The 25,418-nt window shown below is 43.9% G+C and overlaps 1 protein-coding gene across 3 annotated transcripts in view; it reads left to right on the top strand.

The window, feature by feature from the left end:
• MOSPD1 (motile sperm domain containing 1) overlaps positions 1-25,418 on the top strand; it is a 137,267-nt gene that overhangs the window by 27,732 nt on the left and 84,117 nt on the right. Inside the window, exons 1-2 of one of the 3 annotated variants that reach the window (XM_068250966.1) lie at positions 1,436-1,783; positions 17,960-17,994. In XM_068250966.1, coding sequence (XP_068107067.1) covers positions 17,973-17,994 — 22 coding nt within the window. In that variant the 5' untranslated portion in view covers positions 1,436-1,783; positions 17,960-17,972. Of the gene's footprint in view, positions 1-1,435; positions 1,784-15,516; positions 15,616-17,959; positions 17,995-25,418 lie in introns of those variants that run through there. The other 2 variants (XM_068250967.1, XM_068250965.1) reach the window with 2 other exon arrangements.

Genomic DNA, 25,418 nt, shown 5'->3' with positions numbered 1-25,418 from the left:
GACATACCCTAAAAGACTGGCAGCTGTAATTACAGCAAAAAGTGGTTCTACAAAGTATTGACTCAGGGGGCTGAATAATTACGCACACCCCACTTTGCAGTTATCTATTTGTAAAAAAATGTTTGGAATCATGTATGATTTTCGTTCCACTTCTCACGTGTACACCAATTTGTATTGGTATTTCAGGTGGAATTCCAATAAAATTGATTCATGTTTGTGGCAGTAATGTGACAAAATGTGGAAAACTTCAAGGGGGCCGAATACTTTTGCAAGCCACTGTATATTCAATTAAAAAAGTTGGATAATTATCCTGCAAGGGTTAAGCCCAGCGTGGAAGTCTTTGTTTTTAAAATCTTTTTATTGTGGTAAACATTCAGACATACCAGTATATTAAACTAACAGCTTATATCCATCCACATTTTTAAGATTAGCCGTGGGAGAGGAAAGGTTAAGGTTCGCTGTGGGGAGGAAAGGTTAAGGTTAGCCGTGGGTGCGGGTTTTGTGGTGGTGGGGATGGTTAGGGTTAGCTGCTGGGGAGGAAAGGTTAAGGTTTGCTGTGTGGGGGGGGGGGGGGGGGTGCATTGTAATGCTGCTACTGGTTGCAAGGGTAGCTGTCCTCACCATGAAGTCTCCACATCCACTGGTGTGTATCTGATAAAGTCAACCTGCGGCAGAAGCTTTCCTGAAAAGTAAATAGAAGCCAAAAAACTTATTTCTGACTGAAAACACACTGAGGGTCTGTTAAATATTGAGGGTTGGGGTTTATGGCATCACATTTTCTATGCATAAAGCTAGCAATACACTATTTAATAATCAATTTTGTTTTTGATTGATTGTATGATCCATTTTACTTTTGATATTATGATTGATTTTATTATGAGCAAATAAATCGCAAAAGCGCTGCATGCAATGCTTCGGGGGTAATTGCACTGTGATTCTCATTCTATTGAACGTGAATCACAAGCGCAAATCGCGCTGAATAGCGAGTTTGCCCGCAAATCACAATCGCAGAGCCGAACACGATCATGGGCAAGCGGCGCTCCAAGCGCCGAGTGTGAACCGGCTCTCACACTTTTTAAAATTGCTACCAAAATCGCCAGAAACCGCTAACAAAACGCTAATTAAAAACGCTAGCTATTTGTAGTGGGTTCCAGACCTCAACCAGATCATGTAGCAGTTGACCAGATAAGTACCTAAAAGAGGGACAAGTAAGGAGATATACAAGGAGAATTGGGAGCTTTGTAGTCAGGTGAATGGTATGACCACTGAGCCTGTAAGTAACTGGTTACTGATTTATAGAGGGCACTGAGCTCTTGGGTAATCAGTGTCATCTGCACAGGGTATTGAGTTGTTTGATGATATGTGGATAAACTGTACAGTGCACTACAGCTCTCTGATGGTAGAGATAGATGGTACAGTGATTCTGTTGATGTAGCATACAATGTAGAGAGCTCTCTTGTTACAGGAGAATGATCTGTAGAGGGCACTGAGCTATTTGGTGACAGGTGACTGATCTGTACCGTGTATCCAGCTCTCTGGTGACACATCAGTGAATGCCACTGATGAGTGGTGCCCAGAGGGGTGACTGATGTCTGCGCCATGCATGCCCTGATGATGAACGAGCTGAACTCCTGTGAACTGTGTGCTCCACTGACAGAGGCGGCAGCAGCAGCAGCTCGGCATCCGCAGCAGGAACTCTGACGTCACGGCTGTGGCTCCGGGGCGGCACTGCGGCCAGAGGCTGCTGACAAAGGGACGGAGAGCGGCGGAGCTGGGAGAGAAGGTAACGTACGCGCACCGGGGGGCACCGGGGAAGGGGGAGGACACGGCAGGCCGCGGGGAGGCGGGATACATAGGCTGACAGCCGCATCCCCAGCTGACCCGACCTGGTGTAAACACAGTGCAGTGTTTATGTGATCCTCTGTGTGCCCAGCTGACATGGTGTCCTCAGTGTGTCTGCTGTCCCTCTGCTGCCTATGCATGCTACATCTCCCGTCCCTATATATACACTCCCTACATACACCATCTTCGCCTGGCTGCCTGACTACACCGCTCATTTAGGAGCAGGACAGGTATTCATATCTTTAATGATACAACAGCCACCATGCCATTGTTTACCCAACACACCTAGAGATAGAACATTTGCTTTTTATAAATAGCACTGCTATAACCTTATTCACATGAGCCCACTGTATGCTGGGTAACAGCTGGCTCGGACATTGTATGGCATGATCAACACAACACTGAGCTGAAACAAAGAAGGCCACACATGGACCAAGTTAGGTCATTTTAGATGTGCCTTGGGCCATTGTCAAGCTATGTGTTGTTCATTTGTGTGACTGTAGGCCATGTGTTGGAATCACAATGCTCAACTGTCCCACTACTGTAATGCCCAGGTATCATTTACTAGGGGTAATATGTGACTGTTATTACTGCTGTCTTATATAGAACATATACCCCAAGGGATGCTTATGGTCTGTGCTTTTAATATCTAGCTTTTTTATTTCAGTTTTGAGTTGCATAAAGTACTACATCATGTATAACCATAAAGTATAATTTACTATTTAAAACCATGCAATTTATATGCAATTATGACCAGGTAATAAATGTATGAGTCAAGGGGTAGTTGAAATAACATGACACATTCCTATTTGCACTTAGTGAATATCAGCTTTTGTAAAGAGGTAGGTACTTCACTAGTGCTGAGAAATATTCCCTTACACAACCAAAAAGTTTGGAAAATTGCAATATTAATATGTCTGTTATAAAACAAGTTTGATTTGGGTGAAATCAATAATGTAGTATTTATATAGCGCAGACATGTCCTGCAGCGCTGTACAGAGTATATAGTCATGTCACCAACTGTCCCTCAGAGGGGATCATAATCTAATCCCTTCCATAGTCATATGTCTATGTATGTATTGTGTAGTGTATGTATCGTAGTCTAGGGCCAATTTAGAGCGAAGCCAATTAACTTATCTGTATGTTTATGGATGTGGGAGGAAACTGGAGTGCCTGGAGGAAAACTACACAGACACAACATACAAATTCCATGCAGATAGTGCCCTGGCTGTGGTTTGAACCAGGGACGCAGCGCTGCAAAGGGAGTTTGCTAACCACTACACCACTGTGCTGCCCTGATCAGCTTGGTTTGGGCTCATTTGGAGTAGACCTCCTCAAAGTAAGAAAAAAAACAATCAACCACTTTTGAATTTTCGTGACCATTTGTGTATTGTTCTGAGCTTGGTATAGGACAAGTTCATGTGAGCGTCATCCCTTATCTTTTAATTGTGCTGCATACTTTACATAGATCAGCCAAGATTTCAGTGGGATGAATAATAACCATATTCTATTCTTATCTTAGAGGGCCTGAAGTAGTCCATTCATATACAGTATGTATGTTTTTTTGCAGAAGTCCCTGCATTAGAACTACTTGGCTTCCACTTGACTCTTGTACTGTTTATTTACATGCAGGGAATTAAGAAACTCATTTATGTTCAACTCCTGGTCTCATGCTCCATATTGTTGCAAGTTTCTTGCCAAGCTAAACACTAAATGTTACAAGGAGTCCAACAGAGAGTACACAGATCCTCTCCAAGTCTCGCACAGAAACTGGGTTCTTGGTGCAAATGATGGCTTGGGGACCTAGGGAGTATAAAGACCTGTATACACGTAATTATGGCCATCTAAAACAATCATTTTTTATTGTTTTGAATAGCCTTCTCCATATAAACACACTTTTTGGTTCTGTGCAGTTGGGCTTATTGAAGGGGAAGAGAAGAAGTGACCTGCTAGTGCCTGTAGTGTTATAAAATAATTATTGGGCATGGTTTTCCAGTATGCCCAATAGCCAATCAGCTGTTGGCAATTGTCAAGAGATACCTGCACACACTCGCAATTTAGGTCTCAAACAATTGTTTTAGTGTGTATTGGGCCTTAAGTTGCGTACACACGTCTGATTTTTCCAAACGACTGCACGTTTGGACGTCTGAATGACCGATTGTTTGGATCTCAAATCTGGCATATGTACAAATGATCATTCAGCTGATAACGCTGGTTTTGATGGATCCGCTTGGCAGATCAGTCAAATCCAGTCTTATCAGCTGAACGATCATTTGTACACACACTCGATTTGACGTCCAAATGATTGGTTGTTCAGACGTCCAAACGACCAGTCGTTTGGAAAAATCAGACGTGTGTATGTACCTTTAAAGTGGGCCTGAACTCTTGCACAGAACACAAGGAAAACAGAGAGAAATGTGCCTTGTGTATTTTTAGAGAGAAGCGCCTGTCTAACTCCTCCTCATCTGTAAGTAATCACAAGTGTAATTTGATCTTTTAGCCTTGTCAGCACAGAAATTCAGCAGTCCTTGGCAGACACAGTTAATATGTAAGCACTGGATGTTAACATTTGTCTGTTTCCGTGAAAGCTGGAAGTAGACACACTGCAGATTTATTGCAGGAGTTCTGTAAGCTGTAACAAAAGAAATGTTTTTTTTTGTAAGGTTATTATGCTGTTGCTTATTTTTTAGAGAGAGGAAGTTCTGAGTTCAGGTCTGCTTAAAAAAAACAAGAGACAGTTGCAGGCTAGGCAGATCTAAACAAGTTTCCCCCACAAAACAAACCCAAATGCACAATCATTTCCTATAAGTAAAATAACATTGTCTGCCTTCCTACTTGATCTTTGTGCGAGGGCACGTGTGGATTACAAGAGTGAGTTACACATTGATATGATACACATCAGTCTTAATAATAGCATTGCTGTTTTTACAAAGAAGACAAAGTATAATTTGTTTTGAATCATAAACATTTGTGAGCATCAACTTCCTCTCAACTTCTGAAGCTCAGCAAAAGAGACTATCCCAGTGTCACGTATATCACTGTGTTTATATATGCACAGATTATACTTGTCAACATGCTTTTTAATACAGTTATATACCAACACTTAAGGTAGCCATACACTGGTCGATGCCATCAGATTCGACCAACAAATAGATCCCTCTCTGATCGAATCTGATCAGAGAGGGATCATATGGCTGCCTTTACTGCAAACAGATTGTGAATCGATTTCAGCCTGAAACCGATTCACCATCTGCTGAGCTGCTGCTGTCGCCTGTCCCCCCGCCCCCCGCATACATTACCTGAAGCCTGGTCCCGGGCATCTTCTCCGCATCGGCTCCCGGCTCCCGGCTGGCATCTTCTCCACATCACCTTCCGTATCACAACATCCAGCATCTGCATATAACTTTCTGTCACTCCAGTGACAGCGGAAGTTCAAATAGAGCGCTCTCTATTTGACTTTCCAGTGACACAGGAAGTTATACACGGATGCCCAATGCCTTGATGCGGAAGGTGATGCGGAGAAGATGCCAGCCGGGAGGTGATGCGGAGAAGATGCCGGGAGCCAGCTTCAGGTAATGTATACCTGCGTCGATCGTACGCCGCTAGCGATGCGCTCCCTACCGCGGGCGATCGACTGTAATTTCCTGCGCGGAGCGATCGACGGGATCGATCTATTAGCGTGAACGATGTGACAGCAGATTCGATCCTAGTGATCAAATCTGGTGTCGATCGGCGGGTAATCGGCCTAGTGTATGGCCAGCTGTAGGCTCGGTTCACACAGCTCCTCCAAAACTTAGGAAGTGAATCCTATGTTAAAAATAAGACCGCTTCCACTGTTAAAACCACGGATCCGTGTATGACTCTGTCCGCTCTCACTAGGCCAGTTGCCGCATCTGCGTCGCCCATTTTCCTCGCATCCATTCCGCCGCCGTGACGTAATGCTCACGTGTCCCGCCACCCATCTCCGCCGTTTGGTATGAAGAGCTCGGTAGTCTGGGATTTTCCATTGAGTTGCAGCAGACCGATGGAAATCCTCAGCAACAGGGAGAATTCTCATTGGTTCATTTTGGACCAATGAGAATTCTCCCTGTTGCTAGGGAGACTTGGTCTGTTACAGCCTATGGAGAGCCATGCTTCTGCTGGCCTCCTGGCTGCTGAAGGGACCGAGCGTGGGACGAGCAGTGGCGGCGAGACAGGTGAGCGGCAATGCGTATGGGCCAATGTAGGGACGCTGCGGACATGGAACGGATGTGGAATGGTCGGTTTGCGCAAGCCGGATGCAGAATGGACAGAACGCATCCGCGAGTTGTTCCGTTTCCATTCTGCATCTGCACCAATATGAACAAACCATAAAGTGAATGGGAACCATGCTGTTAAAAATGAAACCAGATACTTACCTAAGGGTCCTAATGAGCCTTCCCTGTCCTCTCCCGGTGCCCTCGGTGCTGCGCTGTCCCCGGGTGCAGTATTTGACTAATTTGGTCAAATACTGCTCCTTCCGCCAGGGGAAGGTGACTTTGAAAGGTCTTCGGGAGCCCAAGTGTGCCCTCTATTCCGCACTCGCACGTGCGCAGTATGGAGCCGCCTGTCTTCGGGAGGACTTGGTCCCCAAAAACTTTCGAAGTCCTCCGCGGTGGGGGATTTAAACAGGGGAGCCAGCGCTGCACCGAGGGCACTGGGAGAGGAGAGGGAAGGCTTATTAGGACCCAGAGCCTTCCCTTTCCTTAGGTAAGTATCTAGTAAGTCGTTTTTTAACGAGGATTCCCATTAGCTTTAATGCAAATTCTTATTGTACAAGTAAAAATATAGACAAGAATGTATAAAAACATAGACAAGAATATATTCCATTTAGAAGATACTTATATATATATATATGTATATATATAAAATACACTTATTCTAAGGAGCTAATTTAAAAAAAAGATTTATGAAATAATGGCATTTTTCAACTGTAATATAGATGTGGCTATGAGCGCTCCTCCAACCAGGCAATAAGTGCAAAATATATATCCAATTAAACAATATGTGCAGAATCCAATACAGTCACTATCATAAATGTTCTTTGGTGTGTATGGATCGCCACACAGTGAGGGGTAAACACCCTATTAAATATGCGATATAATAATCTGTGCAGGCGCTCAACATATAAATCTCGTAAATGGCAACAGTTCCAGTCTCTAGATATCTTCATAAAACACCAAACAGACAAAGACCCACACTGGGTACTCTCACCGATTATGCAGGCTGATTATATTACAGATCGGCAAAGATAGCATGTTATTGATATCTCATCGATGTCTATATGTGCTTGCATCTGAAACTCAAACAGGGATAAAGAGACATAGCGTAATCCAGCTTCAACCATAAGAAACGTGACATCCAATATTACACTCCCATAGGTGCAGTATCAGAGCGTGACAGACCTCCACCAGTGCTATAGTGGTACTGTTAAACGTTTACCAGATCTAATTGCTGACCACTTGTAGAAGATCAGCTAAAACTCTCATAGATCCACCTTCTGAATTTGCAGTTCTCTTAACGGATCCCTTGAAACTCAGAAACAAACGTTACATAGCGTAATACTGTATTTATTAAAAGTTTAAAAACATTTCAGTGCACTCACAAGTCTTGTTGAGTAATGCGCATATAAACAAATCCTCAGAGGTCTCGGCAGCGTCCGCCTTCACATGCAGCGTGTCTCCCAGCTCACACTCCTACGGAAGCTGCGCCTTACTAGTTTCGTCATCTATGACTCATCAGAGGTCTGGATTATCGCCAGAGACATTTTACAGTTTGATTTAATCTTTGTGGCCCACATGAAGCCAAAGCTTTATTTTGTTAATTTGTTAATTTTGGGTATAGTGTGGAAGGTCTCAATTGCGTCTGTATCCCTATTAGAGGATCTTTAACTTCACTTCCTGTTCCTGGAATTCCCAGGGTTCTAGTGCAAATCCTGGAGGCTCCAAATGACAGGCAATGAGAAACAGCATCGACATACTTTGCAAACACTTCCGTGCTGTGCAAAAAAGGCTTTATTTAATGCTGTCTCTTTTTCTGTTGAAGAAATGCAATATTTTCTGTCAAAAAAGGAAGTAAAGTTATTTCTCCAAAACGGGGACCCAGACAGCAATACAAACTATTATACTGCTTTGGAGCTGAAATTATAGAGATTGCAGCAAACAAAAGATATTCAACCATGGCCTGCTGAGCAGATATAAAGACCTAAACCACAGGTGTCAAATGCAAGGCCTACGGGTGGGATGTGGCCCTCCTTGCCATTTTATGTGGCCCTTGAAAGCTTCAAATGTGTATTATTGTAAGCAGCTGAAGAACAGTACAATGTCTTCCCTATCCAGAATGACAGTGTTTCTGGTTGAAGCATTGCCAGTTTGAGCTAGGGTGCAGCAACAACCCACAGGACCTCCTACTTGAAAGAAACATGGGGCCCCCTCCATGAAATTAGCATAGGGCCCCCTCCTTGGATTGAAAGCCCCCCATTTGGCTGGTAAAACACACAGCTTTCCCCTGACACCATCTGCCCACATAGTACAGCAGAGTAAGGCCCTGTTTACACTTAATCAGTTAGTGTGCGTTAGTATGCGTTGGTACGCGTTTGTGCGCGTTGGTACGCGTTTTTTTCATAGCAGTGCATTGGGAGGAAGATTTCAGTTAAAGAGAACCCGAGGTGGCATTGTATTACGTTAGTGGGGCACAGAGGCTGGTTGGGCACACTAACACCAGCCTCTGTTGCCCCATCGTGTGTCTCAAAGACCCCCCTGCTCGCCGCTATACTCCCCGCAGTGCTGGCGACACGCAGCGCGTCGCCAGCACAATGTTTACTCTAGCGCTGTCTGTCAGCGCCGCTCCCCCGCCTCCTCCGCATCGCCGCTACCCGCCCTCGTCCCTTCCCTCCAATCAGCGGGAGGGAAGGGACGAGTGCGGGTAGCGGCGATGCGGAGGAGGCGGCGGAGCGGCACTGACAGACAGCGCTAGAGTAAACATTGTGCTGGCGACACGCTGCGTGTCGCCAGCACTGCGGGGGTATAGCGGCGAGCAGGGGGGTCTTTGAGACGCACGATGGGGCAACAGAGGCTGGTGTTAGTGTGACCAACCAGCCTCTGTGCCCCACTAACGTAATACAATGCCACCTCGGGTTCTCTTTAAAACGCGTTAAGTGTAAAAGAGGCCATAGGAAAACATGGGCTTTACTTTGAAAATCAGTTTTCTTTCAGTTATAACTGAGAGCATCTATACTTCCACAAATTCAGCTCCCAATCACATGACATGGATTCAGAGCCAGAGGTATGCAGCATAAAGTGGCTGTCAGGAAGATCAAAGGAGACCCAAAGTAACACTGGAGCAGGTAAATTAAAAACTGCTCCACTGCGCTACTCTGCAGAAGGGGAGGAGCAAAGATCACCACCACCACCACTATAGCTACACCACTTTATTTCAGACTATGAAATACCCAAATGTGAAATCTTAATAAACAATTTCGCCTGCAACTTAGACTAAGGCCCAGTGCACACCGCAACCGCTAGCAGATCAGCAAAACTGAGGTTTTTGGAGCAGATTTCAAAGCGATTCTAGGCATGTTTAGAGACGTTTTCTAAACATGCCTTTTTTTGGAGCAGATTACAAATATTGTTACAGTAAAAGCTGTTACTGAACAGCTTCTGTAACAAAAACGCCTAGAAAACCGCTCTGATCTAGCGTTTTCCAGAGCGGTTTTAGCTTTTACTATACTTTATATTGAGGCAGAAACGCTTCTGCAAACCGCAAAAGTGCTGGAGGACCCACGTTTGCGGTTTGCTAAAAACCTCAAACTGCTGGTGTGCCCCATCCCATTGAAATGCCTCCAAGATGGCGCCGGGTGAGGACGCCACGGCCACAGGGCTCCGGTCTATTTGTCTCCCCTTCCCCTAACATCCCCTCTGGCGACCTCCCGACCACCTCCACCCACCTGAGGATGATGCAGGGGCCACGATAGTGCCTCGCAGGCTGCTGGAGGATCGGGAGGGAGCGTGCTGCGGGGTGAGGACTGCTGCCCGGGGAATCCATCACTGCTGCCAGGGGAGCCGGGACGCCGCTCTGGAGCCAGGGGACGCCGCACGCACCACGCAGCGCTGCGCAGCACCACGCCGCCTCCACGCTGCATAGCTTCCGCCTCTCCTGCCGGGGACCACACGGAGAGGGGCAGCGGTGGCTCTCATGACTGTCGGGGGCTGCCGCCTGGGAAGAAGCCGCAATATGCCCCCGCCGCCAACACGTGCTTCCGCCGCCACCACTTGCCGACCAGGGCCGCCGCCGGAGACCTCTCCCAGAGACCTCCCCATCACAGGACTGCTGGGGTTGCCGGTCCCCCTCCACCATGGGTCGCCCAGGGACCAGCAAGGACACATGGGTCACCCGCCACGTGCGGAGGAGGCCTGTCTGCAGCGGCTCCCCAGTCACCAGGAATACGACCACGACCAGGCTGCCACCGTGCTGATGGAGGGCCTGTGGCTGCTCCTCGCAGCCACAGAGAAGGTATGCTGCCCCTGGACTGTCCACCTCTGCTGCCTGCCCTCTTCCCGGCCCAAAGTCCACCAATGGGGCCCAGCCGAGGTGCCCCCCGGCCTCATGTCCACCACTGCTGCCCAGCCTGGGCGGCCCCAGGCCCCACGTCCACCACTGCTGTCCAACACTGCTGCCTAGCAAAGGTGCCCCCATCAACCAGCCATGCGGACCCTGGAAATAGGAGCGATTCTCCTCGAGCAACCTGGCTCAAGTGATCCCTGCTGGCCGCCTCCATCACGATCCCCCCCCCCCCCAGCATCCTCTCTACTTTCCGCGGACAATCGGAGCACCTGTCTAGTTGGGAGCGCGTCGCTGTGTAGCGTCCAGTGCCGAAAATGGCAGCGCTCATATCAGCTCTCAGGCTGCTCCTCCAGTCCCACTCTTTTTCTGTTCCCGCTATCAGTGTATGTCTTGCTATGCTATGTGTGTATTATGTAAATTGTACGTGTATGCTGTAACGCTTGGTTTGTATTATGTTACTGTACGTGTATGCTGTAATGCTCTGTTTTTGCTTTGATTTTGCTTTTGTTTATACGTATGTACCTATGCTTAATTGTATACGACGCTCTGCTTAAATGTACGCACAAACTGTAATGTTGCCCTATGTATGCTTGTCCCACGTCTACGTATGTACCATGCTATTTTCTGTTTTTCACCAACGACCCTGTATGCGCCAAAACCAATTCCGGGTACAATTCACCGTTGTACTTGGCGAAATAAATTCTGATTCTGAAATACATTAGCCACGCGTTTTCACAGGCGGCAACGGTTTGGAAAACGCTACAAAAACCGCTCGGTGTGCACCAGGCCTAAGTTTTAGATTTTGTCCCCCTGCCTGATTGAGTTTGACACCTCTGACCTGCAGAGAGGTTGTTGTTAGCACGCTGACCATATATTAGTGCAACTTTTATTTTTGGCTTAAAGTAAAAAGTAATTTTAGTACACATTTTTTCCAAAGTAGTGGTACTTAAATAAAGAGCTGCCTAATAAAATTAATGGATATATAATGATGCAGGGTCTGATTATTGATTAAGAATTGTAATTCAGTTGATAGTGAATCATGAGCTATCGGCAAGCCTAAGAATATGAGTTGTCTGGTGATGATGTCATAATACATCATCTCCCTGGGGTTGTATGGTCTCCAAGGAATAATGTAACAATGTAATCTGACACAGGAAGCAGCCTTTTCATCGTTCAAGTCAAACGTAGGTTGTGTAATCGCATTTATTACTGCTGACTGTACAGAGAGACTCTGTTTATTTCCTTGATATTGTAGTTCTGAATAAAAACGTCCTTCTTTTTTTCTTTAATCATTTACATTATTAAGGTAGACAAGATAATTATAAATATACTAACTCCATTGATCTTGTGGAGTGCATAAATAAACTGCTTTATTGATATTACATCAATATTATCTTGTGTCTGCTTGGAGAAGGTAAGTCCACCACTGCCTCCTCTATTTTTAAACTTTTTAGATACTTTTATTCTTTTGGCGCCCCTGTATTCCGATAACTGCATTGGTCTGCTTGTTAGTTATCAGTTATACATCCTAATTATTAGGTGGTATACATTCCTTCCTGTATAGTCACATCCCAAAAAAAGTCATTTTTTTGCAAAACCTGTATGACGTGCGATGTACAGTACATGTGCAGTAACCTATAGCAACCAGTCATATTTAAAGAGGCACTATAGTGACATAGTAGTGCAGTAGTACATATAGAATGCAGTAAATTATTCAGGATACTCACTTTAACAGTACTTTTCCTGGTTTCAGCATTAGAAACACTTACTATATCTAAATATTGCTGTATATTGAATGTAGCCCCACCCTCCTAGTGGTGCTGAAAGAGAAGGTTTCGAGCACAATAAAAATAAAAAATCCACTTACCTCGGGCTTCCTCCAGCCCCTTACAGTCATCCTGTGTCCTTGCCACAGCTCCGGTGGCTCCCAGTTCCCTCCGGTGCAGATGCCGACCTTGCCATTGAGTCGCGCTGACGTCATCCGGACTGTACTGCGCAGGCACAGAACTACTTTGTTTAGACCTTGCCAGCTTCACCATGTGGCTCACTGAGTCGCACTGACGTCATCCAGACTGTACTGCGCAGACACAGAACTACTGTGCCTGTGCAGTACAGCCCGGATGACGTTAGCGTGACTCTGAGAGCCGCTTGCGCAGGTGCAGTGAGTATCTTGCGCCGGAGGGGACCCCGGGCCACCGAGGGGAGCGGAGTTGAGGCGACAGCACTGCACGGCTGGCAGGGGATAGAGGAGGCCCCAGGTAAGTGAATTTTTTTTTTATTTTAATGGTGCTCAGATGTGTCCTTTAGCTAGACTCATTAGCTGCACGAAATCCTTTAGATTTAAACCGAACCTGAACTCAGAACGTCATCTCAGCTCTAAAATATAAGCAACAGCATAATAACCTTAAAAGAAAGAGAGATCAAATTACAGTGGTGATTAGTCACAGATGAGGGGGAAATAGACAGGCTAAACTCTCTATGTATATACAGGGTGTGTTTCTATATTTTTTTCCTTCTGTCCATGACAAGAGCTCAGGTCCACTTTAAATATAGAGTGCACCAATCAGAGAAACATGGTTTAGTATAGAGTTCTGAGAAACAAGACAAACCGTAAAGTTTTATATATTGGAATAGATGTAATTTAGTGGCAGCTCAACATGATCATGTTGTGTACTCTATTCATTTCTTAAAGTGGTCCTGAACTCTTGCACTGGACAAAAGGAAAACATAGAGAAATGCACCCTGTATGTGTTTAGAGAGTTTAGCCTGTCTAATTCCCCCCCCCCCCCCATTTGTGTCTAATCACTAGTTGTAATTTTCCCCCCTCCCCCCCCCCCCCCCGAGTCACATGACTGCCTATGGCAGATAAGCAGATTTGAAAGCACAGGCTGTAAGCAATATGTCTGCTTCCATGAATCAGGTAGTAGGAAACAGTGCAGCTTTATTTTAGGATTTGTATCAGGTGTAACAAAGAAATGTTCTTTGTTTAGAGGTTATTATGCTGTTGTGTATCTTTTAGAGCAGAGAGGACATTCTGAGTTCAGGTCCGCTTTAAGGTTACACCCTAAGGGCTCGTTCACACTAAAGGTGTTTTTGCCCTTTTTTTCAAGCGCAGGCGATTTTCAAAATTGCCCCAAAAACTCTTGTGCAATGATTCCATACGAGAGAGTTCTCATCTGAGCAGTTTGTTTGCGATCCGCTCAGCAAAGCGCTGCCTTACCTTTTTTAGGCAGTTCCGCCTCAATGGAAGGTATAGGAATAACGCAAAACGCTCACAAAATTGTTTTGTGCAGCGATTGCGTTCGCGTTTTTAAGAATAAATGCATTGTATTTATTCTTTTCCGGGTCAAATAGTTTACTTCCTGACTTGCGTCAGCAGCAAGTACTCAACATACCTATGGTATAGATAGGCAAGCAAATATCTCATCATAGAGAGTAAAAATGACACATTAAGTCATTGTTTTATACACAATGCTTTCATTAACCTAAACACTAGAAAAACAAATAAGCAGTCCTTTGTTAAAGTATTTCTAAAGCATGTTAAATTAAAAGTTAGATACTTACCTCCGTTCCAGCTATCCATACATACAGTAAACGGGTGCTTCAATGCACTGGGAATACATGACGCCTCTGGACTTTCCAGACTCTTCCCACCACTGAGGTAAATATCTTTTTTTTTTTTTTTATCTAAACCAGGTTTCAGGGGTACTTTAAGGCCTCTTGCACACTGCAAGCAATTCAGGTTCAGGTTCCGCTTTTTAATCTGTTTTTCAGATTCAGATTTGCAGTTTGCTCCTTGCACACTGCAAATCTGAATCTGAATCGGAGGTAAAAACTGATTAAAAAGCGGAATCTGAATCGGAATCGCTTGCAGTGTGCAAGAAGGGTAAGTTTGTACTGCTTATGTTCACTTCGTTCTCAAAACCATGTACTCAGATTGAAACCCACAGTGTCACTTGACAGGAAGTGAGGGGGAATCTTCATTGTGCACCACACATTGTGCTCCTCCCCTGCTCCACAGCAGCAGAACATGCTGCTAGCCTGTAGGCTGGGGACGTGTCTCTTCAGCATCCAGCCAAGAACTGTCAGCCGACCAAGTCCCAATCCCTGTGGGCAACAGCAATTGTGCATGTGTACTTACCTTTATTCTGAAGTCATTTTAAATGGCAGGTTGTCTTTAAGGCCACATTCAGAGTTGGACATTGCGTTGCATTCCCTGTATGACAGGAACGCAATGCAATTTAAGAAAAATGTAATTTCAGCCATGTTGCGTCGCATATAGTCAATGAAAAATATGCTTCACTGTACCTGATAAAGCATGCATTTTGCTTTTACGCACCCGCTGCACTGTGGACATCGCTATAGGGGGTGCATCGGCGCGCCACCTATACATGCAAGCGTTACAAAGCAGCCATTATGCCGCACTGCAAGGCACCACCTTGAACGTGGCCTAAGACAACCCTTTAATTTTATTTGTGTATTTTTGCAAATTATCTGTATCTTTAATGCTAAATGTATATTACAATATGAGCACCAATGATGTGTAGTTTCCTTTCATAGTAAAACATTTGTAACATAATTATTGTGTAATGTGTGCAGTGCTTGTTAATTTGACTAGCCAGATCTGTACAGTAATATGGCGCAGTCCTTAGCTTCTGCAGCACAAAAGCCACAGGCTAGCAGATGCATAGCCATTTTGAAAGGATTATGGAGACAGGAGTATGGCAGCATCTGCTGTGTCTTTGTTCTCTCATGTGGGACAAGACCCTTTTGTTTCCTAGGAGCTGGGCGGGCCTCATCTTACAAGATTTGCTTCTGGGCCTCAGATTTCCCAGACGTCAGCACTGTCTGCAACTGAGCGATTGGCTTCCCAGGCAGAAGTCAGAGTGCTGAGGCTGTGACATTATAACCCTGTTCCTGACAGACAGGCCGTACTCTGTAAACATGGTCACATGACTAGCCACGTGGAGCCTGCACATGGTGAGGGGGTGGGGATTCAGCACAGGCGGACGGTTGTGCAACACACACAGCTATGCAGGCTTGTAAAAGTGAGTTGAGAAAAACAATAGAGGAAAGAAGATTTGAATGAAGATTAATAAAGGTTTCTCCTTTCCTCTGGAACTCCTTCCTATGAACTGTTTGGGTCTTACCCACTGTTGCTATCTTCAAACACAACCTAAAATAGTTTGAGACGTAAGTGATATTCTTTATATGCACCAACAGTAGTTTCTTGAAGGATTACCTTTCTGATCCTGAACATATGTATTCACTGTTCGGCTGGGTGCACACATAGCGGAAATGCTAGTGTAGAGGGAAACACTGCATTTTATGCAGCAATGTTAGTCTATGGGACGCAGAAGGAGCTGCGTTTGAATGCGTTTTTACAGTATGCATTTCACAAACGCTGGTAGTGTTGCATAGTATGCAGGATGGCTGCCAAAACGCACATAATGAAAGTCTATGGTAACGCATATGCATTGCATTTGCATGTGTTTTTTAATGCGTGTTTAATTAATTGAAGATTTCTGATGTGTTTCCACTTCCAGTTGTCTTTGTAGTGATTTGCATAAATTTAAATAAAAAACGCATTGAAAACGCATAAGCGTTTTACATTAGCGAACCGCAAACGCATTAAAACTCACGCAAAACGCATGAAAAACGCATCTGCGTAAAAAAAACCGCGGTAAAACGCAATAGAAAATTGCAAACGCACCATCCTAAAATGTTACTTTTTCACTATAAACTAAGCCTTCAAACGTTGACATAATGCAGTGTGTAAGGGTTTGTAAATGGGAGAGGGAGGGAGAGAGAGAAGGTTTAAATTACCATCACAACAGATCACTTCTGTAGATAATTGTTCATAGTCAGCGTTACGTACAAAATTACGAGCGATTTATTAAACAATGTGTCTACGAAGTCTGTAGTACTTTGCCTAGATCCAGCATCATTTAATGATCCTGATCATTACATTGTTCACATCACATTGTGTGCACATCTTGAAAGATAGATCGTGCAACGATCGTTCATCGGTTGTTTCACACAATCCCATCTTTTGGTGTGTACGTAGTTTGATTGAAATGGACCTGAACTCAGAACTTCCTCTCTGCTCTAAAAAATATGCAACAATATGATAACCTTCAAAGAAAAGCATTTCTTTTTTACAGCTGATACAAATACTACAATAAATCTGCACTGTTTCTACTTCCTGATTCATGGAAGACATATGGTTAACACCCTGTGCTTTCAAATGAGCTTATCTGCCGTGGCAGTCAGCTGACATGGGAGAGATTAAATTACAATTTGTGATTAGACACAGATGAGTGGAAATTAGACAGGCTAACCTTCTAAATACATAAAAGGTGCATTTCTCTATGTTTTCCTTCTGTCCTGTGTAATGCTGGATACACACGTTGAGATTTCCCGTTCGATTCCCGGGATTGAACGGATCGAATCGATTATTTCCAACATGCTCGATTCGGATTTCGATCGTTTCTGCCGACGATTTGGCATACTTAACATGCAAATCGACGGCAGAAACGATCGAAATCAGAATCGAGCATGTTGGAAATAATCGATTCGATCCGTTCGATCCCGGGAATCGAACGGGAAATCTCAACGTGTGTATCCAGCATAAGAGTTCAGATCCACTTTAAAGAAGAAGCAGAAGGGTTTGTTTTCATGAGGGGGCCATGTTCAAGAGTGATCAGGAGGAGGGTCATGTTAAGAGGGGAGGAGGTTGCTTAGCTTTGTATTTGGTACATATTAGGAGGATGGTATATTTTGTAGTAGGGTTACAATTCTTATTGTTGTCAGTATGTCCTTTTATTCAATTAAAAACAATTTTATTGCTCTTTTATTATTTAAATAGGATAAAAACTACACCTTTAAAGAGGAACTGTAGTAAAAATTACATAATGAATACAATTGATATTTTTTTTACTATTTTAATTCATAGATTATTTAGTCAGTGCTTGCCATTGTAAAAACTTTCCTCACCCTGATTTTGCATTCTGAAATGTATTACTGGAGGTGATAGTTCTTTAGTTCTGCCATCTGTACGGAATGTTCATTTACTGAAAGTTCTGTGCACAGAGGGAGATACTGTTTGCTTGGCAGTTGGAAAAAACTGTTATTTCCTACAATGCAACACAGTTCAGAGACAGCAAACTATCAGGACCATGGTCATGACATCACACTGTGGGAGGGGTTTCACCACAATATCAGCCATACAGACTTCTCTGATGATCTATTCGAGAAAGGGTAAAGATTTCTTATGGGAAAGGGAGAATCAGCTACTGATTAGAATAAAGTTCAATCCTGGGTTAAAGTTCCTCTTTAATCAATTTGATATTGTCTAACCATTCAAAATAATAAGTGTCTTGGAAGACCGGATGCACAGGGGCTGATATGTTTGTATTTGGCTGCTGTCAGGAATGAAGCTCCTCCTGATTCATACAGCGTGATTCGCATGCAGACTGGAATTTTAATTGATAGACTGTTGCTGATGATTAAAGTCATTTCCTCTAATATTTTACAGATTGAATCATGGAATGGAGTACATTACACTAGCAGGTAAGAAGCTCTCTCTTCCTGTATCTGACAAAAGATGTGTGACTCTATGGAGATGATTCACAAAACTTAAACCTCCTACACACACTGCGTTCAGCTGAGACGTTTGTTCTGCAAGCTCTTGTCCAAGAATCGAGCTTCTGTACAACTGCCTAACAGCACGCCAGATCGCTACATTACAAGTGAGGAAAAAGCAGATTGTTTTCCTGTTTACCCGCCAGGTGTGTCACTCTCTAGCACTGCTCATCAGGGCTTCTTGCTTTTGAAGAGCACAGGATCATCCCCCAAAATGTCACCCTAACGATTCAGCAACAGAGGCCATACACTGCTCGATATGAATCCCTCGACACACTACACACATATTTTCAATAGATTTCAGCATGAAAATCTGTGCCTGCCTACTGGGTCTCCCATTCTCCCCCCACCCAGGGGCAGTGTGGTGTAGCTCACCTGTCCGCCGCATGGTCCCAGGCTCTTCTCTAATCTCTGGCTGCTCCTTCTTCACTCCCAAGTCCGGAGTGTCTGTGTAATGTGAATACAGACTCTAGTGGATGCGTGACACGTACCTTACGTTACAACTAGAGGCCTCTGGTCTCGGTTACGTCACTTCCGGCGCCCCGGGACACAGAAGTGAAGAGAAGAAGTAGCTAGCGGGGTGAGAAGACACTGGAACCGCGACATGGTCAGGTGAGAGTAGCTTAGTCAACCGTTGAATTGAACGCCGCTAGCGACGTGCTAATGGACCACTGTCGATAACTGAATGGATTTAGGTTGGAAACTGGTTGATGCAGTGGCTGAATAGTGTAATGGTTAAGGGCTCTGCCTCTGACACAGGAGACCTGGGTTCGAATCTCGGCTCTGCCTGTTCAGTAAGCCTGCACCTATTCAGTAGGAGATCTTGGGCAAGTCTCCCTAACACTGCTACTGCCTATAGAGCGCGTCCTAGTGGCTGCAGCTCTGGCGCTTTGAGTCCGCCAGGAGAAAAGCGCAATATAAATGTTCTGTGTTTGTTTGTTTGTTTGTTTGATTGGAAATTGAGGAGGGTATTATACCCAAAAGGTTAAGGTGGGAATTAATGGCTAATGATGGAGAGGATAATGATGAAAATGACCAGGAATGGGAGGAATATTTTAATAAATGTGGCCAAGGACTGGTGAAGGTTCTTATAAAAAGAAAAAATAGGAGATTAGAGAGATTGGGAGTAGAAATAGAAAATATAAAGAAAAACCTTGACCCTTATAGTGGAACAGAGGAATATAAAACTAAATCCCAGAAACTTAGTGACTTGATGACAAAGAATGAGAAGGAAATTATTGTAGAGAAAAAGAAAAAATTTCAAAGGGACGCTGAAGCCACTAGAAAGAAAGAGGTATATAAATGGCAGATAAAGCGAAAGGAGGAAAAAATGGCAAAGGAAAGACAAATAGAAATACAAAGGATGAGTGAAGAGATTAGAATTAGTGAGGAATTATCAAGGGGAGGAGGCGGTAGAGGAGGAGGTTTTGACAATAGGAATGTACAGGTAATAGGGAATCACGGAGGTGATGAAGGTAAGTATCAATATAGGGGAAGGGGTGGTGGAGGAGCTCAGAGAGGATGGGGAAATCTCTCGTTAAGGGGACGTGATTATAATATGGTTAGGAATAATGGTAATTATGGGGGGGAATATAATGTAACCACATTTAACCGTTTTGACCCTATTCAGCACCAGGGAACATATGAACCTTTTTTAGGGGTTCGACCAGGGGGAGGGCGGGGGGAATGGAGGGGAGGGGGGTGGTCAGAAAGGGGAATGGGATACAGGAGGTATTCAGGAAAAAGAGGACAAGAAGAGGAAGAAGAGGAGGGGGGAGGAATAAAAAAGAAGAGAAACCTATAGGGGTGGGTATATATAATTTGAGTGGTGAATCATTGGATAAAAGGGAAATTTCACTGTTAGATAAAGGTTTGAAGTATGCACCTAAAAGAGGATTGGATAAATTTGCTACTTATGTGGATATTAATAAATTTTCGAGACAACTCCATCTAAAAAAGTATTTTAGTGGGCGTCCAAAAGGGAGGGAATGTGTTTCTGAACCTTCCATGTTTAAACATACAGAATTTCGGAGTAAATCAAACTTTTTTCCACAGGATCAGGGATACAATGCTATAGATGTATTTAAAAATTTGGTAATTGATGATTTGAAACAGATCCCAGACATGAAAACCGGATGGGAACAAAAAGTGGCACGGGATATGTTGGAGGAAAAAAATTTGGTAGTGAGACCAGCCGATAAAGGGGGGGGGGTTGTTATTTTAACAAAAGATATGTATCAACGAGAATTGGATAGGTTGATAGGGGATTGTGACACATATAGGTCACTCCGGGGTAACCCCACGAGCAAGCTCATGAGTGAACTCAGAAGCATATTGAAGAGGGGGTTGGACTCTGGAATGCTCACAGACACAGAGTTTAGATTTCTTATCCCCAACACCCCACGAATACCAATTGTGTATCAAATCCCTAAGATTCACAAAAATGCTGAGAATCCTCCCGGGAGGCCCATCATCAGTGGTATTGGATCCGTTACCCACAGGTTGGGACAATATCTTGATTATTTCCTACAGCCACTGGTGATGGGCCTTCCTAATGTTCTGAAAGACACGACGCATCTATTGAAGGTTTTGGAAGGAGTAAAGATTGAGAAGGGTGATTTATTGGTAACGGCCGACGTGGCCTCACTTTATACAAATATAGGTCATGATTGGGCCAAAAAAGCTGTGGAATACTATATGAAAAAGGATGATGATCTTAAGGGGGAACAGGCAAATTATCTTATTGAGTTACTGGATTTTGCACTTAAGTCTAATTATTTTTGGCACAAGGGAGTATATTATACACAACACAAGGGCTGTGCCATGGGAGCCAGCCATGCACCGAGTGTAGCAAATTTGTTCATGGGGATGTGGGAGGAGGGGATAGTTAATAATAGCAATATTAGAATCTGGTATAGATTTATAGATGATCTCTTCTTTGTGTGGAAGGGGGGACAGGATAGTTTAGGGGTATTCTTGGAATCACTTAATAATAATGATAGGGGTATCACACTCACAGCCCAATTTAATGGTGAAAAAATTCAATTTTTAGATTTAGAAATAATTGTTAGGGGTCATTCATTGCACACTATAAATTACTTCAAACCTACTGATAGAAACGGATATATTCCTATGACAAGCTGTCATCACCCTCAGTGGAAAAGGAATATACCGAAAGGACAGTTTCTGCGCCTTCGCAGGAACTGTACTGAGATTAATGATTATGAGGCCCAATCACTGGTGTTGAAACAAAGATTTGAGGAGAAAGGTTATGGGGCATATGATTTGGAGAGGGAAATTGGGGAGGTAAGGGATAGAAATAGATTAGAATTAATTAATGGGCAAAAAAATCGGGATAATCCCAACAAATATGAGTGCTCGTTTATTACAGGTTATAGTGACCAGTATAAATGGTTGCAAAATATAATATGGAAGCATTGGGGGGTTTTAAAAACAGATCCTGTTCTAAGGGGTATCATACCGGAAAAACCGAAATTTATATATAGAAAAGCTAGAAATTTAAGAAACATGATAGCACCCAGTTGTGTGGACCCCCCTAGGTCTAATTTGATCCCTAGGGATTGGCAGAGACCGGGTTTTGTCCCGTGTAGAACCTGCAAGGCTTGTCGGGAAGGTAGCCCTAAAAAGGTGGATAATTTTGTCTCTTTTGCTAATGGTAAAGCTTTTAAAATCAAACAGTTTATAACCTGTAATGATCGTTACGTGGTGTACCTGGCCTGGTGCCCCTGTGGGTGGCAATATGTGGGTCGTACCACACGCACCCTTAGGCCTGGAACCCACTGCAAACCGCAAACGCTAAACGCAACCGCTAGCGTTTTGCCTGAGCGGTTTGCAAGCTGATTCATGCGAGTTTTCGGTCGCGTTTTGCAACAGTGTATTTTTTTCCCCAGCGGGTGCCTAGCGTTTTGCGTTTTGCTTTTTTATCCTGATTGGTCCTGTGAATTATTTTTCATTTTGTTACAGTGTGCTGAACCGCAAAACGCTAGCAAAACCGCTCAGTTTAGGTTTTGCTGAGCGTTTCTGCTAGCGTTTCAATACTTTGCATTGAAGCGCTAACGCTCCCAAAATGCTGCATGTCCTGCGTTTGCGTTTCTGAGAAACGCAAACGCTCCTGTGGAAGTTGCCCCATCCATTAACATTAGCCCAGCGTTTTGGCAAACTGCTAGCGTATCGCAGTGCTGCCAAAACGCTGCCAAAAGCGCTCCTGTGGGTTCCAGCCCTTAAGGAGCGTATGGGGGAACACACGCGTAATGTTAAAAAAGGTTTTCAAAATCATAGTTTATCTGCACATTTTGGAGAAGAACATTCTTGTGATGCTAGTCTATTATCTTTTTGTGGCATATATAAATTGATCCCAAACTGGAGGGGATGTGATAGGTTAAAGTCCATCTCCCAGGAGGAGACCAGATGGATTTATAATTTGGGTACTTTAACCCCGGGTGGGCTGAACATTGATGTGGATATTAAGTGTTTTTTGGGGGATTAGAATCCCCATATGCTAATTCCTATGCTAATTCCTATGGTCGTCAGGAAAAGTTTTAACATTTTGTATATTTTAATGTTATACTGTAAGCGGAGTTTCCTCTGTTGCGTTGGGCAAGGTTTTGTAATATTATTGACAGTTATGGGCTGTGGGGATATTGTTGTGGATGGTTTTCTTTTTCTGCCGCCTGTATATATAAACCTTTTGACATGGCGCGCTGGGATTGATCTGCGTCCCCACTCGTAGGTTGGAGTGGTGGAACGCTTCAGTGGAACGCTGCGGCGCCATGTCTACATGTGAGGGGAACGTAGGTGTAGGAGGGGCTGCCGCGTGAGGCCTGATGATTGGCTCTCGTGGCGTGGGGAGGAGGGGAGCACTTGGGAGGGTGGAGAAAGGCGCCATGACGCTAAGGGAAGGTAGATTTGCATAAAAGGATGTTTCTCCGCACAGTTCCCCAGCCTCTGATGAGTCATTATGACGAAACATGTAAGGCGGGGTTACTGATGCGGAAGAAACAGCTGATCCACGTGGGCAGAGCGGCGTCCTGAGCAGTGGGATAGCGGGAGTGCACACCGTATCGTACTCAGCAGAGGGACTACAAGTGCCAGCCGGGGCCCAACAAAACGGGGGAGAGCCCGTATCAAACAAACTCTGTGCTTTTTTTAAAAGAAGGAAAATTGTAAGTGCAATCTTTTTTATATAAAAATAAATATCGCTGATTTTACACTATGTGAGGCATTTGTTTTGAGGTAACAAGTGCATGGAAGTCGGCATCTAATGTGAAGGGGAAAGTATAGGAGAATCAGTTCCGGTGGTGACATACAGCAGATCGGTGTGGTGGGGGACGGCCCGAAGTGTCCCAAAGCGCTGATAGACCTAATTGAGGTCTGTCCTTCTGGTGAGTGTCTGCACACCGGGTGATGGTGGAGGATAGATGAAGATAAGAAGTTATTATATTGTGATCCTCAGATGCGGACTCAGCGGTTGATGCCTCTTTATGCAAATTTAATCACATGAACTTGGTTGTGTAGCGCCATACCTTCTGTTTTAAGTGTATAAAGGTGTGACCAGAAGGGGCAGCTTCAACTTTTATTGCTGGACTCTATATTTTAGAACCTTGTATGTGTGAGGTGTAGCGCTAGACTCCTTATGTGAACTATCTTTTATTATACAAGGAGTAGCGCACCCTTTGTTTCGGGTATTGTGTATATACAAAATGACGGACGTGTTTGAACAGCGAGCTAAGCGATTGATTAATTTAGATGAGATTTTTATAGATAATGGGGAAACTGTGATTAATATGGAACAGGATTTTAAAAGATTGCAGAATGTGATGACCAAGGAACAATCTACATGGTGGGATGTGGCCACCCTTACGAAATATGATAAGGAGGGTATTATACCCAAAAGGTTAAGGTGGGAATTAATGGCTAATGATGGAGAGGATAATGATGAAAATGACCAGGAATGGGAGGAATATTTTAATAAATGTGGCCAAGGACTGGTGAAGGTTCTTATAAAAAGAAAAAATAGGAGATTAGAGAGATTGGGAGTAGAAATAGAAAATATAAAGAAAAACCTTGACCCTTATAGTGGAACAGAGGAATATAAAACTAAATCCCAGAAACTTAGTGACTTGATGACAAAGAATGAGAAGGAAATTATTGTAGAGAAAAAGAAAAAATTTCAAAGGGACGCTGAAGCCACTAGAAAGAAAGAGGTATATAAATGGCAGATAAAGCGAAAGGAGGAAAAAATGGCAAAGGAAAGACAAATAGAAATACAAAGGATGAGTGAAGAGATTAGAATTAGTGAGGAATTATCAAGGGGAGGAGGCGGTAGAGGAGGAGGTTTTGACAATAGGAATGTACAGGTAATAGGGAATCACGGAGGTGATGAAGGTAAGTATCAATATAGGGGAAGGGGTGGTGGAGGAGCTCAGAGAGGATGGGGAAATCTCTCGTTAAGGGGACGTGATTATAATATGGTTAGGAATAATGGTAATTATGGGGGGGAATATAATGTAACCACATTTAACCGTTTTGACCCTATTCAGCACCAGGGAACATATGAACCTTTTTTAGGGGTTCGACCAGGGGGAGGGCGGGGGGAATGGAGGGGAGGGGGGTGGTCAGAAAAGGGAATGGGATACAGGAGGTATTCAGGAAAAAGAGGACAAGAAGAGGAAGAAGAGGAGGGGGGAGGAATAAAAAAGAAGAGAAACCTATAGGGGTGGGTATATATAATTTGAGTGGTGAATCATTGGATAAAAGGGAAATTTCACTGTTAGATAAAGGTTTGAAGTATGCACCTAAAAGAGGATTGGATAAATTTGCTACTTATGTGGATATTAATAAATTTTCGAGACAACTCCATCTAAAAAAGTATTTTAGTGGGCGTCCAAAAGGGAGGGAATGTGTTTCTGAACCTTCCATGTTTAAACATACAGAATTTCGGAGTAAATCAAACTTTTTTCCACAGGATCAGGGATACAATGCTATAGATGTATTTAAAAATTTGGTAATTGATGATTTGAAACAGATCCCAGACATGAAAACCGGATGGGAACAAAAAGTGGCACGGGATATGTTGGAGGAAAAAAATTTGGTAGTGAGACCAGCCGATAAAGGGGGGGGGGGGTTGTTATTTTAACAAAAGATATGTATCAACGAGAATTGGATAGGTTGATAGGGGATTGTGACACATATAGGTCACTCCGGGGTAACCCCACGAGCAAGCTCATGAGTGAACTCAGAAGCATATTGAAGAGGGGGTTGGACTCTGGAATGCTCACAGACACAGAGTTTAGATTTCTTATCCCCAACACCCCACGAATACCAATTGTGTA

This window comes from Hyperolius riggenbachi, chromosome 8 (assembly GCF_040937935.1).
Source record: "Hyperolius riggenbachi isolate aHypRig1 chromosome 8, aHypRig1.pri, whole genome shotgun sequence".
Lineage (NCBI taxonomy): Eukaryota > Metazoa > Chordata > Amphibia > Anura > Hyperoliidae > Hyperolius > Hyperolius riggenbachi.
The sequence above is the reverse complement of the archived record's forward strand: the minus strand, read 5'-3'. Positions and strand labels throughout refer to the sequence as shown.